Source organism: Dama dama, chromosome 22 (assembly GCF_033118175.1).
Source record: "Dama dama isolate Ldn47 chromosome 22, ASM3311817v1, whole genome shotgun sequence".
Taxonomy (NCBI): domain Eukaryota; kingdom Metazoa; phylum Chordata; class Mammalia; order Artiodactyla; family Cervidae; genus Dama; species Dama dama.
In genome coordinates, this window is record NC_083702.1 from 14,475,915 (window position 1) to 14,492,858 (window position 16,944).

Below are 16,944 nucleotides of genomic sequence, written 5' to 3' on the forward strand. Positions count from 1 at the left end.
GTCACAAATGTGCAGGAAATAGACTGTGAAAAGGACACTTAGTTATGTCAGTGGAGCTGAAATCAGAAGGCAGAGGGTCACCCTGCCCTTCTCAGCGGGGAGTGTGCTCATCTGCTGGCTCAGTTTTCTACCATTCTGCATGCGTGTGTGCGCATATGATGCCCAAAGTGGTGCCAAGGTCCCCCATTTCATCCTGAGGGTCAGTTACATCCAAGCAACTTGGAATTGATGAGGCTATTGCTTTTGCTTGGTGGCTAAGTCGTGTCTGACTCTTTCCAACGTCATGAACTGCAGCACGCCAGGCTTCCTTGTCCTTCACCATCTCCTGGAGTTTGCTCAAACTCATGTTCATTGAGTTGGTGATGCCATCCAACCATCTCATCCTCTGTCAGCCCCTTCTTCTCTGGGCCTCAATCTTTCCCAGCATCAGGGTCTTTTCCAGTGAGTTGGCTTTTCGAATCACATGGCCAAAGTATCGGAGCTTCAGCTTCAGCGTTGGTCCTTCCAATGAATATTCAAGGCTGATTTCCTTTAGAATTGACTAGTTTGATTTCCTTGCTGTTCAAGAGACTCAAGTCTTTCCAGAACCACAATTTGAAAGCATCAATTCTATGGCACTCAGCCTTCTTTATGGCAGATGCTTACTTACTTTTGGGGTTACAAATAAATGTTAGCAAGTAGGAGAATTTGCAAATATAGAGGCCACGATGAATGAAGGAAGATTCACTGCAGGTAGTATTAAGTTCGGCCAGTTCTCAGACTTGGACATTCCAGGAACTTGGTCCTCCTCTGGGAAGACAGGAAAGGAACAGAGACCTTGGGTGTATGGTAGTAACTGCAGCTGTATATAAGAGGACATCACATGCTTGTCCGGCAGGGACCCGCAGAGGCCAGCCACCCATGTTGAGGCTTTAGCTGGGATTCTGTTCTGGTCATTAGAGATGGTCAGCAGCACAGATCCTAGAAAAGCCTACCAAGTCTTCTCACGTGAATCAAGTAGCTCCTCAAATCTATCGTCCTTGTATAGTTTTGTGGAGGCTGGATCTTGCTCAGCTCTGTGCCTGTGTGTGTGGAAGAAACTCAGCAAACACGGGCTGTGAACTGAATGAGGCTCGGCTGGATCTGCCCCCACATTGCCTTACTCCGCCCTTTCCTTTGTAAAGTACCCTTGAGGAAATATTTCTAAGTTTGAGGTTCCTAGAATTGGTAGTCCTTAAAGGTGTCTTAATGATGTCACTGAGCTACTGAAAAAAAATCTTTCCCAAGATACATTTCACCAGGACGAGACTTCACAGGTGAACAGAAAATGGCAAGGATTTGTTTCTGATTTTGTGAACCTGCCAGGAATGACAGTGAGCATGGTATGCCATGATGCTGTGTACCGCTTGCTGATACCCAGTCAATTTCCCCTAAATGGGAAAACTCAATCCTGAAGGAAATCAACCCTGAATATTCATTGGAAGGACTGATGCTGAAGCTGAAGCTCCAATACTTTGGCCACCTGATGAGAAGAGCTGACTCACTGGAAAAGACTCTTAAGCTGGGAAAGATTGAGGGCGGGAGGAGGAAGGGGATGACAGAGGATGAGATGGTTGGATGGCATCATTGACTCAATGCATGTGAGTTTGAACAAACTCCGGGAGATACTGAAGGACAGGGAAGCCTGGCTGCAGTCCATGGGGTTGCAGAGTTGGACATGACTGAGCAAATGAAGAACAGCAGCAACAGAAGAGATATCTTCACCTAGAAACTGAACAACAGGCCCGAGGAGCCACCCTTTCCGCTCTGCTTGTTCTCTCAGCAAAGCTCGGCTGATTCTTCCGAGGGCCTCTGAAACAGGCCTCTTTCCGTGAATCTATCTTTCCTTTGTGGAACATTTTTTTTCCTCCTTGTGAGACTCAGCCAGGATCCAACTGCAGTGGCACAGATGGCGTGTGCTTTGCCAGGAGGAGATCAGCTCAGCCAGCACCCAGGCAACCTAAGCTGTTTCCCTTCAAATTCCTCTTCATGCCTCTCTCCGACTTGGGTCACACTGCCATGCTGCGGAACAGCTGGGACCACCCTTCCCCACTGCAGCGAGGTTACAGCCTTGCTGGGTTTTGAGTACGTGAGTGGGGGCAGGGGAGGAGAGGGCAGCAGGGACCAGAGACTTCAGGCTCAGCGCCCGCCTCGTCTCCAGAGCGTGCTTTTAAAGCCTTGAGGACCTCATCATCTGTCTTTGGGATCCTTAACCGTTTGTACCAGTTGAGACCCCAATGCTCACTGAGATGGTTTTTGCCACTGCCCCACGGTCTGCACTGAGGCTCCCGGGTCTGCACAATATCCCCTAAAGGCCCTTGCGGTCAGTTTGTTTCTCCTAGTTTCCGGTGGTGTTGCACCGCTTCTCTTCACTCCACCCCTGCTCCCGTCTGGACCATCATACGGTGGGCGCTCTTCCTCTTCTCAGCCTGCCAAGCAGCCGCCTTCTCATCATTGATGGAGTGTCTGAAACCACTCCCATCCAAGAAGCCTTCAGGAACACGCGGGGTACAATCTTAATCTCATCCTTCTCGGTCCAAACACCACACCACAGGCTTCATCTACTGCTGCACTAAAATCTCCACCATTCAGTACTTTTAACTACACACTTGCTACCAGCTTAGTGCTCGGTGTGTGTTTCTAAGAATGGAACTCTGCTCAATGTTATGTGGCAGCCTGGATGGGGGGGAGTTTGGGGGAGAATGGATACATGTGTATGTATGGCTGAGCCACTCTGCTATACACCTGAAATTACCACAACACTGCTAATCTGCTATACCCCAATACAAACTATAAAGTTAAAAAAAAAATGGTATGTAGCATCATTGCTGGATGTTTCCAATCTTGGCTGGTGTCTAGTTGCTAAGTCGTGTCTGACTCTTTGCGACCTCGTGGACTGCATGGACTGCAGCCCACCATAGAAGCTTGCATCTGCTAATCCCAAACACTTAATTTATTGAATAGGCATAAATTTTAACATTTTTTTTTTTTTGGATGCAGACCATTTTTATAGTCTTTATTGAATCTGCTACAATATTGCTTCTGTTTTATGTCTTGGTTTTTTTGGTCACAAGGCACGTGGGATCTTTGCTCCTGACCAGGGATTGAACCTGTACGCCTTGCACTGGAAGGTGAAGTCTTAACCATCGGACCCCTAGAGAAGTCCTGGCATGAATGTTAATGCCTTTTATTGATCCCACTACACCCACCTCCAATTTGACCTGACACAGTACGAACCCCAGCAGTCTCTGACCTCGTACCTGTACATTCCATTTTCTACCTACCTTATTTTGTGTTAGCATCAGTCGTGATGGTAGCATTTGTGCTTAGAAGACAATCTCTTGCTCCAAGGGCAGAACACCTCTTGGTGGGACCACCGGCTTCTTTGGAAAAGGGCTTGTAAAGTGATAGTGAGTCGTGGACCCAGCCTGGAATGGTGTTCTCCTTGGGGCTGTTATTGGACAGTTGCTGCCTTGAGTAGGTCAAGACACTTTTTGTGTTATGAGAAAGCACTGTCTCTGCCAAATGTGTTTCGAAGTAAGTGATTATGTGTAGGCAAACCAATAAGAGTGCTTTTTGTTTCTTGCGGCTTCCCAGATGGCGTTGGTGGTAAAGAACCCGCCTGCCGATGCAGGAGACGTAAGAGACGCACGTTCAGTCCCTGGGTGGGGAAGATTCCCTGGAGGAGGGCATGGTAACCCACTCCAGTGTTCTTGTCTGGAGTGTTCTAGCCTGTCAGGCTCTGCTGTCCATGAGATCACAAAGAGTAAGACATGACTCAGTGACTCACTTATAAGCCTTGTACCCGGGTATGATTCAAACTTTTGGAAAAGTCAAGTATTTCCATGAAATTGTAGTGAATAATCTCCTACATCAAATGCCCATGTGTGAAACAGAGAAAGTTTTAACCCCTAGTATTCACAGATAGGACAGTAGGGAAACAGTAGGGAAAAAAAAAACAAGACCTTCTTTTTCCCATGAACAGAGCTTAAGAATGAATGTATAAGTAAGGGGCTGATCACCAGTCTGTACAAATCTGGGTTTTTGGAATGTTTAGCAGACATTTATCATGACTGGATTTGTGCCTTGGGTGACAAGTTCTCTTTCTGGGCATCTTTTGCTTGACAGGATCCCAGCATCATCTTCAGCGTGTTGGTCTGTGGGGGCTCAGTGCTTGGAGGTCAAGGTCAGTGTCGATGACACCCGGAAGATCTGGGGAAGCATGTTACTAAGTTGGTAAAACATCTCTTCAGAAATACTCTGTAAGAGGTAACAAAAAAAGAAGAGTTTGCAATTGTTTGCAATTGTTAAACTATCAGTGATTTTTTAAAAAATGTTTTTAAGTGTCTTAAAAGGTGGAAGTAACACAAGTATTCCCGGACATAAAAGTGGAATGTGAGAACCTCATCTTTGGGAACTGATTCAACTGCACGGCTCTGGGCAGGGGCGTTTCCTTGGCCCCAGTGTCTGAGAACCCATGCTGTGTCCGTCAAGCAGTAAGCCTGATAACTAGAAAAAGCCCTCGATAATACTAGTGTAGTCAGAGATGAAAGTACCACTCATTGTGCGGAATTCTACACAGAAGAGAGAATCGTTTCCTGCTCATGTCTGCCTTTACAAACTCCTTAGATTCTATATAACATAAATGTGGGGAAGAAAGGAAAGAGGAGTCAAGTTTGGCTTTGTGTTAATCAAAGAACCCTTGAGTGGTAGACGCTAACGTCTTCGACAGTAAACGGAGTGCCTTGATGGCTCCAAACACTTCTCCCCCTAAAACACAGAAAGCCGTGAGCATTTTGGTATGTAGTAATGAGTTGAGGGCGCGGCTTCCCAGTGGCTCAGTGGCAAAGAACACACCTGCCAATGCAGGGCTATCCAAGAGAGATACAACAGAGCCACAAATATAAGGCACATATGTAATTTTTAATTTTCTAGAAGTCACATTAAAAAAACTTATCTCTCATAGTAAGTCTTCAGTCTAGTGTGCCTTTTACTCTTATGTACCTTAGTTCACTTTAGATCCATTTCAAATGTTAACTATAGTTGCTCCCATATAGTGGCTCCTACATTGGGCAGCACAAAAGAACCACCAAGTAACCTACAGATCTCCACTTAACAGCTGCTGGTCTTGGGACGATCTCCTTGCCTGGCCTGCCAGTTGATTTTGAACCTGATTCTGAACTATACATTGCTCAATATAGCAATATCTTCATTTTTAGTCACATTTCACACCTGATCCTCCTAAAAAACAACCATGTAGGTAGGCATGTTGTATCAGTTTTAGAAATTAGAAAAATCAGTTTTACAAATGAGACAGCTGCCACTCTGGTGAAATTGAGACAAAATTGAAGTCTCCTGACTTTTCACCAAGATCTCTCTACTTAAGCGTCAACAGCACCACCTCATTTGTCAAAGTTGTAATTTTGCATCTATCTTTGAGACTATTTCCTAGCCCCAATGCGGGTTTGATCCCTGAGTTGGGAAGATCCCCTGGAGTGGATACCCACTCCAGTATTCTTGCCTGGAGTGTCCCATGGACAGAGGAGCCTGGCGGGCTGGAGTCCATGGTGTCGTGAATAGTCAGACATGATTGAGAGTTTAAACAACAGTGACAGTACTGTGTGCAGGGCAGTGTGCCTAGCCACGTCTGTGAGGAATACTATGCAGAGCTGGACTGGGGTGAGATCTACCCGGTAACACACCTGTGGCACCAGAAACTGCACTGTCCTAGAAATCCCTCCGTCCCACGAGGCCATTTCCATCATGAAACCTGGAACAGAGCAACAAACGTGGCTGAATGATGAGTTCTGGGCTTCAAGCCTACCTGTCCTTTACTGAAAGTAAACTGGATGTTTACGGTCAGGCTACCTGTCTTCACGTTTTAGGTACCCACTTCCCCATGGGAGAGGCTAAGCCTGAGGGCCAGAATCACTTCTGTAATCCTTAATTCTCCACACCAGCACGGTTTCACATAGTGCTGTCAAAATACTTGGAATGATCATTTCTTGAGTTCTATTTTGTCCACACAACAGGTCATTAAAGATTCCTTAAACATGTGGTTCTATCTTCTTTTCGGGAAAATGAAAGATAGCTGAGAGTAAGTTCTATCAATGTTCAAATATCGCTGCATTTCAAGAGGGTTGGAAATGTCCCTGGAGGCCTAATGGTTAGGACTGGGTGCTTTTCACTGCTGCAGCCCAGGTTCAAGCTTGGTCGGGGAATGGAGATCTTACAAACGGCACAGCATGACCTGAAACAAAGACGAGGGCTAGAGATTTTATTTTGTGATTGGAAAAGGTTTAAAAAGCCCATTATGAAGGATTTGCTCATTAAACCATTTAACTGGGGCACCAGATGACCAAAGGAATGGCCACATTCTTTCACCAGGCTTGCTTGACTGTCAAGATTTTCGAGGGAGAAATACAGGTCCTTGTTGTTAAATACAAGGTTGGATCTTACCTTTGACGCACTTGAACACAAGTTCCGCTCTCCTTAAGCACCACGGTATAGTCATTTCCTAAAACCAGAAACAAAACAAACCATGCTTTTGACAGAACTTGGTAGGAAAAAACACCTAACTAATCTGTGCTTTTCAAAGTGAAAATGACAGTCACCCTTGTGGAGGGACAGTGGAGAGAATGCGGGTTAAGTGGCTGGACGAGAGCCTGGGGTGGCTTCTGGGGTGCTGGCTGGTGACGTTCTGCTTCATCACCTGGGTGCTGGTGATGTCGGTGGTCAGCCGGGGAACGTGGGAGCTGTGTGTGTCGGTGTGCTTTTCCTGAGGTGTATTATATGCTAACAAAGGTTAAAAGGGCTCCCAGGGCGGCTCAGTGGTGAAGAATCCACCTGCCAATGCATGATACGTGGGTTTTCGATCCCTGGGTTGGGAAGATCCCCTGGAGAAAGAAATGGCAACCCACTCCAGTATTCTTGCCTGGAAAACCCCATGGACAGAGGAGCTTGGTGGGCTAGAGTACAGGGGGTCACAAGAGAATCAGACGTGGCTGAGCGACTAAACAGAAAGGTTAAAAACAACAACATCTGTGTCGACCACAACCATTACAACTAAAACCCGTTGAGTCCCAAACGAGTCAACAAGTTCACAGCACAAACAAGAGGAAAAGTCAGGAACTTGGGGTTCGTGACCTGCAGGTTCACTCCCCATCTGTCAGGTTAGACTGATTCCAGGATGACACTGTCTTCAGAGCATGAAGATCTACAGGGATAGAACTGGTAAGAGCAGGATATCTTCCTTCTGGCCAATGGATTATTTAAAAAAAAAATTGCAATTCAGGGAGGTCTCCGGGAGGGGGGTTCAGGATGGAGAGCAGATGTATACCCGTGGCTGATTCATGTCAATGTATGGCAAAACCACTACAACACTGTAAAGTAATTAGCCTCCAATTAAAGTGAATAAATTTATTAAAAAAAATTAATAAAAATTGCAATTCATTTTATCAACCCCAGGACAGGACCATGCCAACAGTGGTGTCAGCTCACACGCGCTGCAGTGTGGGCACCGAGTGTGTGGCAGTCTGTCTGTTACAGGAAGAAAACAAGAGACGAAATGCGGTGAGACCCTTGTGTGAAAGCTAAGACAAACACCGCCTCTTTATCCTGGGCAGTGTCATCTGAGTTTGCAGGACAGACTCTGTGACCTGAATGGATGTTTAAATACGACTGATGGGAGGAGCGTGGCTTGATTTACTCTTGTGAATTAAAATGGGACTCTGGATGCAGACTTAATGTTCTGCAGCTGGCCGTCCCGATTTAAAACATGTAACTTCTGTGACACTGTGGGAGAGGGCACGCTGCTAGTGTCAGATGTCTGGGAGTGAAGCCGAACTTGGTGACTTTTGGAAATGCTGCTTTTGAGGTTGTTTCCCACCTACATAGAACCATTTTTATAAACTGGTTAACCAGGAGTCCAGCTGCAGGCATGTCCGGATACTTCCGTGGGGCCGGACCTCGTCACAAACTTTGTTTGTTTCTCCCAAAGACTCTGCTATAGATGGGTTGGTTTGTGATGAGAAGGATGGCTAAAAGTTCCTGGTGGGACTGAAACTTTATAAAGTGACAGTGGAAGAAAAGAAAACAACAAAACTTGTTGGTCAGTCACTTCTACTGCCATATGAGGTATGACTGAGGCTGACAGGCTAAGAACGCTGACCCTCCTCTCATTAAACGGAGCCAGAGTTCTCTTAATCAGAAGGGCGTGTGTCTGGTATAAAACACAGACGGATGGTCAGTGGGAAATCATTTAAATCACCTTGTCTTACATGGACTTGAGCTGTGTGTGTGTTTATACAGAGAACTGCAATTAAAGTGAGGCCTCCTGAATATGATGAGTCTAAGCCGGGACTCAGTCACTCTGAAAAGTACAACATAAAATCTTCTGCACTGAGTTTTTTGGTAAGAGGGTTTACACACATCTGGTAAATAGCTACTCTGGTAAATAACTTTCAATAATCAAGGAGCGAATGCCCTTCCTTTCACAATCTGTCCTTGCCGGCTAGTCATTTTGCTTTTTAAAGAATGTCACTCAAAACCAGCACCACCATGCTGCTGGAACGGGTCCTTCACCCCGTTGGCCACTGGCTCTCCAGGAAGGACCAGCCGGCACCTGTTTGCTTTGAGGCTGTTTTGCTCCTCCAGACTCTCTAACTAAAGTTGGATTTAACCTCTGTATTATTTCCACAACTTATCCCCTCTAACCAGCTTTCATGGAGGGGAGAGAAGAAAGCCATGAGAGAAAGCAGACATGGGAGGATTTATAGCAAAAGGAGTGGACGATTGTGCCACATTTTAGCTACAGAAGCCAGTGTGCATTATAGCAACAGTGTCCTTGACCAACTGGTTAAAGGAGGCTGGCTTCTTCCTGCCAATGAGCAAGCATCTCTTTCTATTGCCTATTAATGCCTACTCAGAGGATGCTAAATAATTTTAATGGTTATCCAAGCCAATACAAATGCAGAGGTAAACCTAATGCTACCTAAAGACAAAAACTGAGGAGAAGTTGGCGGGGGTGGGGGGAGGGAAGGGGAGGATTAGAGGCATGTGTCTCACCCAAAGCTAAAGTTAAGTTTGACATTCTAGTTTGCCTACCCTAAGAGAATGCTGTAACTCTCTGAACATATGTGGCTCGGGATTATTCACTGCCTTGTATGACATGTCACTCAATTATATTAACCAGATAGGAGATGTAAAGGTTCATTAAAAATGAAAAGTGCTTTTCAAATGTAAAGTGGATGATGCTTATTCTGGTGTTGCCACATTCTCAAACGCTGGCACTGTTCCTATCTGCTTACCTCTGACATATCGTGCACCAGCAGGAGGGGAATACTGACGGTCGTGATGTCATGGGTACAGCAAACCTTGAGGATGTTTCGGAGCCCCATGATGGCGGGGTCCCGAGCAGTGATGTTTCCTGATTTCACGTTGTCATCCACACAAAGGTGGAAAGCAACATGTATTTCTGAGAGGTTAGAGTGCCGCGTGATGTAAAATTCTCCTGTGAACAGCAGATAACAATCATGACTTTCAGAAACACAAAGCACGTTCACTAGTGGGCTTCAGAGACGACTGTGATGGGCAGTCAATGTGCTGAACCAGCAGAGGAGTTTATCAGGGACCTGTGTGGAACTCAGGAAGCAAATAGTATTCAGTTCAGTTCAGTTCCGTCGCTCAGTCATGTCCGACTCTTTGCGACCCCATGAATTGCAGCACGCCAGGCCTCCCTGTCCATCACCAACTCCTGGAGTTTACTCAAACTCATGTCCATCGAGTCAGTGATGCCATCCAGCCATCTCATCCTCTGTCGTCCCCTTCTCCTCCTGCCCCCAATCCCTCCCAGCATCAGGGTCTTTTCCAATGAGTCAACTCGTCACATGAGGTGGCCAAAATATTGGAGTAGCACTACTTAATTCTTGGAAAGGTGATGGAAAAGAGAGGAGATGGCCGAATTCATCTTAGGTTCATAAATTGGTATGAAGAGACCACCAAGCAGTAAAGTAAATCAAATGAGTGCTCATCATCACAATTTTGATATAAATACTCAAAGCGCTCTAATTCACTCAAAATTAACATGTCAAGACAGGCTACTTGAAGACCTGTCTTCCCCACACCCTGCATCTGCTCCTCTCCATCTCAGTTTAGGGGCCCAGTTTCCTTCCATTAGCTGCAAGGACAGAAACACACCAGTTGGCCTTCATTACTTTCTTTTTCTCAGGACATATGCCCCCATCCAATTCACCACCAACTATTTTCAGTGTTGTTGTTTAGTCGCTAAGTTGTGTCCAACTCTTTGTGACCCCATGGACTGCAGCACGACAGGATTCCCTGTCTTCCACCATCCCCTGGAGTTTGCTCAAAGTCATGTCCATTGAGTCCATGGTGCTATCTCATCATCTCATCCTCTGCCACCCCCTTCTCCTTTTGCCTTCAATCTTTCCCAGCATCAGGGTCTTTTCCAATGAGTTGGCTCTTCCCATCAGGTATCCAAAGTACTGGAGCTTCAGCATCAGTCCTTCCAATGAATATTCAGGGTTCATTTCCATTAAGATTGACTGGTTTGATCTCCTTGCTGTCCAAGGGACTCTCAAGAGTCTTCTCCAACACCACAATTTGAAAGCATCAATTCTTTGGTGCTCAGCCTTCTTCATGGTCCAACTCTCACATCTGTACATGACTATTGGAAAAATCATAGCTTTATCTATATGGGCCTCTGTCAGCAGGGTGATGTCTCTGCTTTTTAATACACTGTCTAGGTTTGTCACAGCTTTCCTTCCAAGGAGCAAGCGTTTTATTTCATGGCTGTAGTCACTGCCCACAGAGAATTGGGAGGCCAAGAAAATAAAATCTGTCACTGCTTCCATTTTTTTCTCCTTCTATTTGCCATGAAGGCCACCTCAACTATCTTAAGTCTGAACACTCCATTTTTATTGCTATCACCCTAGTTCACAATACCATCTTATCACCTAGGTTTCAGCAACAGCCTCCGAATTAACCTCTGTTCCCATTCTTGCCCACCAACAGATCATATCCACACGTACAGTTAAAATGACTTTAAGTGTAGATCAGATTACATTAACTCTCCCACTTAATATGGTCCAAAAGGCTCACATGACACTCAGGAAAAAAACCCAAACTCCATCCTCTTGTCTCACCCTCTCCTCCTGCCCCAGCCACACGGCCTTCCATAAGGTCTTCAAATACACCAGCCTTGTTCCTGATCCAGGGCTGCTTCCCAAGGGCCCTTCCCCCATGGCTCCTGTCCAGATGACTGCTTTTCACCAATCATGTCTCAGAACGAAAGTCACCTCCTCCCAGAAGTCTTCCTTGATTGACCCATCTGATTGATGTAGGACTTCCTCACCCCTCACTCATTCTCTTTCACATTGTTCTGTTTTATCTTCTCCTCAGCACTGAAATTCTTTTGTTATCTGTTTATGAGGTTGTTTTAAAGAGTGCACCACTGTTTACATGCCGTGACTGTAAGGACTTTTGTCTCTCTCGTTTACCGTGCTGTCTGCAGCTCATGAAACTACAGGAGCTGGTACACAGGAGGTACCTGGTAAGCTTTGGTTTGCTGAATGGGAATCAAATGTTTTCAACCAAAAGCTTGTTTTATCAAGCCTTAACATCCAGGCTTTCTACCATCACTCCATTTCCTAGGTAGCCATGCCAGCCATTGGCTTTTATATTCGGCAGTTTCTGTCAATGTAAACAAATAGAAAGCATATAAAAATATGTTTTTTTTAAAAATATGTTTTTATAAACACACCTGCCTCACTGGAAATTCTGAGATGTTCTTCGAGGAAAATCCTGCTGTTATAAAACCTAGTCTTCCATCACTAACCCACGTCCCCACAAATTCCGCTCATCCTGGCCTCAAGGTCCTTATCTTAGGATTTTACTTTATATTTACTTATAAACACAGAGTATGTTTAAAGCACTTAACACACACTGGCACAATGTTTAACCATTTCCAGTTACAAGTGTACATAATTTGTGTCACTGATAGGCCCTAGTCAAAAGTCTGTTTTTTTTTTTTCTTTGACTTATGATACAAGAACTAGATAAGCCATAAAAGAAATTAAAGAAAGGCCAGTGACAGGCCAAACTAGACAAAAGAAACATTAAAAGAAAAAAACTTGTCTGGCAAGAAGTGGTATGGCTGCCATTTCCCTGGCAGGCAACATGAGACACAGACTGCTTATCAGAAACTGGGCAGGTGCCACGAAGCCTCACCTTTCGAGCTCTGGCTGATGGCTTAGGTGATGGGAGTCACCATGTTGAACCTGGGCCACGGCCAGCACGGGGGCTGATGACTTAGGGCACAAGTCAGGTGTTCCTAATCCCCAAGCTGGCACTGCTTCATCTGACCTCAGACGACTTGTCCTGGGCCTCGTTTTACCGGTGAGGAACAATGGGGGTCTCGGAGCTGGCAGCGGTGATTGAAATAACAGAAGATGGTAGGAAAAGGGACCAGACTGGGTGTTAAGATCTGGCGTCTAGTACTGACTGACTGAGTGATCTTGGGCAAATCAATTCAATTTATGGATCCTCTGTACTTCATGAATTAGATGGGAAAAATAACGCCTGACTGCTTTCCTTACAAAGCTGTTTTAAGAATTAAAGAAGCTGATGTTTAATTCTTAAGATGATACAAGCTACAGGTAATTAGATAATGACAAAGCAAACTCACTGGTTAAAAGAGACATAAATCAAACTCTTTCTCTGTAACTTTGAAATCTAGAAGCATTTTGTGATCTGGACCCTTCTAATCTCCTGTATCCTTCCTGGCTAGGCTGGCAAGCTTTCCCCAAACGGAAACTCAGAAGCTACCAGCATAGCTCACTGAACCCTTACAACTCCTTCTCTGATGCTGACTTATGGCACAGTCTCCTGATTTACTAGTAATAGCCAGATTCTCACCTACAGGCTTTTCCCAAGAAGGACCAAGAGGGAAAACACACACAGCAAAAAAGAGTTAAGTTTAAAAAAATCAGACATCTGTACCTCCAGAACAGATAAGGGTGACACATTTTAAGAAAGCCACTAAATATAGATGATTTAAATTATGGATCTACAAAGAGATAAGATAAATCCTGTCTCAATGAAGGTATTTTTAGATGGAGAGGAGGACGGTTTCCTGCTCCACAAAGTGGAGAACCGCCACGTGGTGACGCAATCCCCGCCACTTAGCATCACCCACCGGGGTGGGCTGTCTGAGGTGGGCGCGCACCCGGAAGCCGACGACCACAGCTAGCTGGCCAGGAGGGTAGTGAGCACCAGGATTACGTGGAATGTGGCCTCGGCATCGAAAATCTGGGGAAGGAAATGGGGCCAGACAACCTTGGTTGTTTCTGCACCTGTGACATGTGGTTGAAGAAACTTGACACAATGTCTGCAAAGGGGCCTTCCTGTTGTGACCTGTCATACAAACACTGCTGAGGGTCATCAGAGGGCATTCAGTCTGGAAGAGCATCAAGGGCCTGAACTTCAGTTGATAAGCAATATTCCCAAGAGATATAGGAGATTTAAAGAAAGGGAAAACAGGAAAATTTATGGGGAAATGGCAATAAAAAAGATTCTAAATCAGATGACCCGCGTTCTTCCCACGTATTCAATTATTTACATCTCTATTTACTGTTGTTTATATATCAGAAGAAAGATGATTTATTGGCTCATTTAAGAAACTAAGAAACAATGTGTGAAGTAGCAAATAATAATAAAAACTTATGCAACGGCTTGAGGAATTTTTCTTATATGCATCTGGGAAAACTCAGGGCTGGTATAAGAATAAGGATTTAGTTGCTGGACACTGTGACAGTGTATTTACAGAGATACAAAGTTCTAAGGTGATACACTTGACAAACTGTATAATGTACACCAAAAGAACCTGTGTTTCAAATCTATGATTTCAATGCATGTGATTATAAGAAAACTGCAAGTGAAATAATACTCACCAGGTAAAATATTTAAATAGTTTCTATCTGCAGTTTTAGTCTTATCATCACTTCCTCCATTTCGGCTTCCAGAATCTATTCATAAGATAATGCAACGTGAGAGAATATAGTTAATGTATGAGAACACACTACTACTGTCCCCCCAAAACCACAACAATAGCAAACATTTACTAAGGATCTCCAGGTATCAGGTGGTCTGATACATGCTTTATATGGATGGTCTCTCTTAATTCTTACAAAACTCCTCTAACCACAACACTGTACCCTTTTCACCTTATACGTGAGAACAGTCTTAGATGGGTTAATTCATTTAAGGAAGGAGGCACAGGTAAGTGGCAGAATCAGGTCTGGAACTCACACACTCAGATTCCAAATTCTGTGGTTTTGACCACAAGAGACTTGCCAAGGCCCTGTTTTCATCTGGGCGGTTCCGGGCGCTAAGTTAACGACACATAAAGTAACTTCATTAGGCGGCTGTGGGGTGGCCATCTCTATTTTTAGAATCTGAGTCACTGTTGAGGATATAACTTGTTCAGGACGACAGGCTAATGGTTAGTAGCACCAGGAATCATTTGATATTCAGCCCATCCTTGAAATCTGTCACTTCTTATCTGACACTATATACAATTTCTTCCAAATAGATACTTGAGATTCCATTTCAAATGGAGTCTTCTTTTCCCCCCAGATATTCAATAGTTTTTCTTTCTTTTTAGAAGGCATGACATTACTTTGAAGGATAAATGTTGGTAAAATAAAATATAGCACATTTGATTATTCATTATTATGGCTGAACACATGATTTTACATGTGTACATATATTTTTAATAGAAGATACATCTGAATTTTATAAGAATCCTAAGAGAACTGAAAAATGCAGCATGAGTATTATTAGCATAGCTATCTTTAAGAAACTATGTATCTATACAAATTAAATATAAAACTATATTGCAATGGCCTTCAATATCAGAAAATCACTTGAAAACAGTCAGAACTTCAAATGAGTAAACTGAAACTACCAAGGGAGTATTATAGTTTTTAAAAAAGTTCTGAATAAAAGTAACGCAGTGTTTTACCCACTGACTACTTTGAGTAATTGATTTATAACACTGTACCTGGTAAACACATATATTTTATAAACAAACTGAGGGAGGGAGAGGCATAGACATAAGGCTCTGTGTTGCCAGAATCCACATTTAATACAATAATCTGATTCTCATACAGACCCATGAAATTGATAGGCTCTGAATAAATGGCTGCTGACAGCACAGAAAACAAAAAAAACAGTAACTGGGGACTCTTTAATTTTGTTCACATGCAATCTGAAACTGACAAAATCCTTCCTAAGAAACAAAAAAAGAACAGTTTATAGCCTACCCCGCTTTCCAGGTTTCAAAGGTCATACCCTGTAACACTAAAGAAGATGGTTATTTTTAAAAATGGGTGTAAAATATGTACAAAAATGAAACTGCTTTTGGCTTATCATGAACCATGGAAACACAAAGATGCTGATATAAAAAATACAGAAAAATAATGGAGTGTCTTAGAATAGACAGACTTGTGTACCAGGATGCAAACGTGCAGAACAAACACATGGGCATGTCTCAGAAAAGGAAGAGACAGGGAAAGCATTTTGGCAACTCTTCTATAACACCACGCGGGCTGCTCTAAGAAAGGAGTCTTTTATAAACCTACTTGTTTCACTGACTCACTTAAACCACAAAATAGCTGCCTGAACAAGAACAAAATACTACCATGATGTACACACGGTGCCCTAACCATGTGGTTTAGAAACTTTCCGTCCCCACACACTTTCTAACCTCTCGTAAATAAACTCAGCACCCTCCGCCTTCTCCTACACTGTCGTGATCTCTGTCTTCATTCTTTTAGTCACTACTGAGAATAATAGCTGAACATCTCTGATCCCATCCGTGCCCCTCTGAATGAGATGGAGGCAGGAGTCAGCAGAAGAATAAGAGGATGCATTGGAATTTGCCTGAAGGTCCTTGTTGGGGTACACTTTCACGCTGATTTCCTAGACTCAGCCGGGGTCTGCTGTGAGTGACGAGCATTGCCAGAGCAAAGCCACGGTTACCCAGACTGGAAATACAAACTGGTGGGGTCACGGTGCAGAGTAATTGCTCACATTATCAGAAGTACAACTGCCTATGCCCTTTAGCTCAGGAATGTCTCTTTAGGACTCTGTTTCACAGATATGCACACTCATGCAAGATGATATATGTGTAAGGTTATTCATGCATTATTACTTAGAAGAGCAAAACTCTGGAACAGATGAAATGCCCATTAACAGGGAACTGATCATTAAGGGAAATCCTGTAGTGGACCCTATCCAGCAGTAACAGGTTCTAAGGATGCTGTCTGTAGAGACATGGAAGGATGCCCAAGATAAACTATTTGGTGGGAAAAAAGCAGAGGACAAAAGAGTGCAGAGGAAGCTGCATTTGCATGAAGCGGGAAAATCTGTAAATACACACAGACATGTGCTCACACACACATTCATAAACGCGTGCCTGGAAGGTACATGAGACACAGCACTGGCTGCCCCAGGAGCAGGAAACCGGATGGCTGGTGGACAGAGTCACAGAGTCTCTCACCGTGTGCTCTTTTGTACAGTTTGAATTGTCAATCTTGAGGTGGTACTAGTGGTAAGGAACCCCTACCAAAGAGGAGACATAGGAGATGCGGTTTCGATCCCTGGATTGGGAAGATCCCCTGGAAGAGGGCATGTCTATAGTCCCCATAGGCTATAGTCCATGGGGTCACAAAGAGTCGGACATGACTGAAGCGACTTAGCAAGTACAAGACTTATCTTTACCTATTTCAGCAACGATTACAACAAAAAAAAAGTTTTTTTTTTTTAAGTCTACTGAATAAACTTGGACACTATTATGAATGCTAATCAAGTTGATTCTAGAGAACTGCCTTCTATCATCAGAAC

The 16,944-nt window shown here is 44.1% G+C and overlaps 1 protein-coding gene across 4 annotated transcripts in view; it reads right to left on the reverse strand.

The window, feature by feature from the left end:
• Nucleotides 1–3,965: 3,965 nt before the first annotated feature.
• Nucleotides 3,966–16,944, reverse strand: part of C22H12orf4 (chromosome 22 C12orf4 homolog) — a 37,108-nt gene continuing 24,129 nt past the window's right edge. For all 4 annotated transcript variants that reach the window (XM_061124727.1, XM_061124724.1, XM_061124725.1 and 1 more), the window contains 5 exons: nt 13,989–14,063; nt 9,327–9,529; nt 6,478–6,535; nt 5,721–5,788; nt 3,966–4,278 (listed from right to left, as the gene is read on the reverse strand). In XM_061124727.1, coding sequence (XP_060980710.1) covers nt 4,186–4,278; nt 5,721–5,788; nt 6,478–6,535; nt 9,327–9,529; nt 13,989–14,063 — 497 coding nt within the window. In that variant the 3' untranslated portion in view covers nt 3,966–4,185. The remainder of the gene's footprint in view (nt 4,279–5,720; nt 5,789–6,477; nt 6,536–9,326; nt 9,530–13,988; nt 14,064–16,944) is intronic.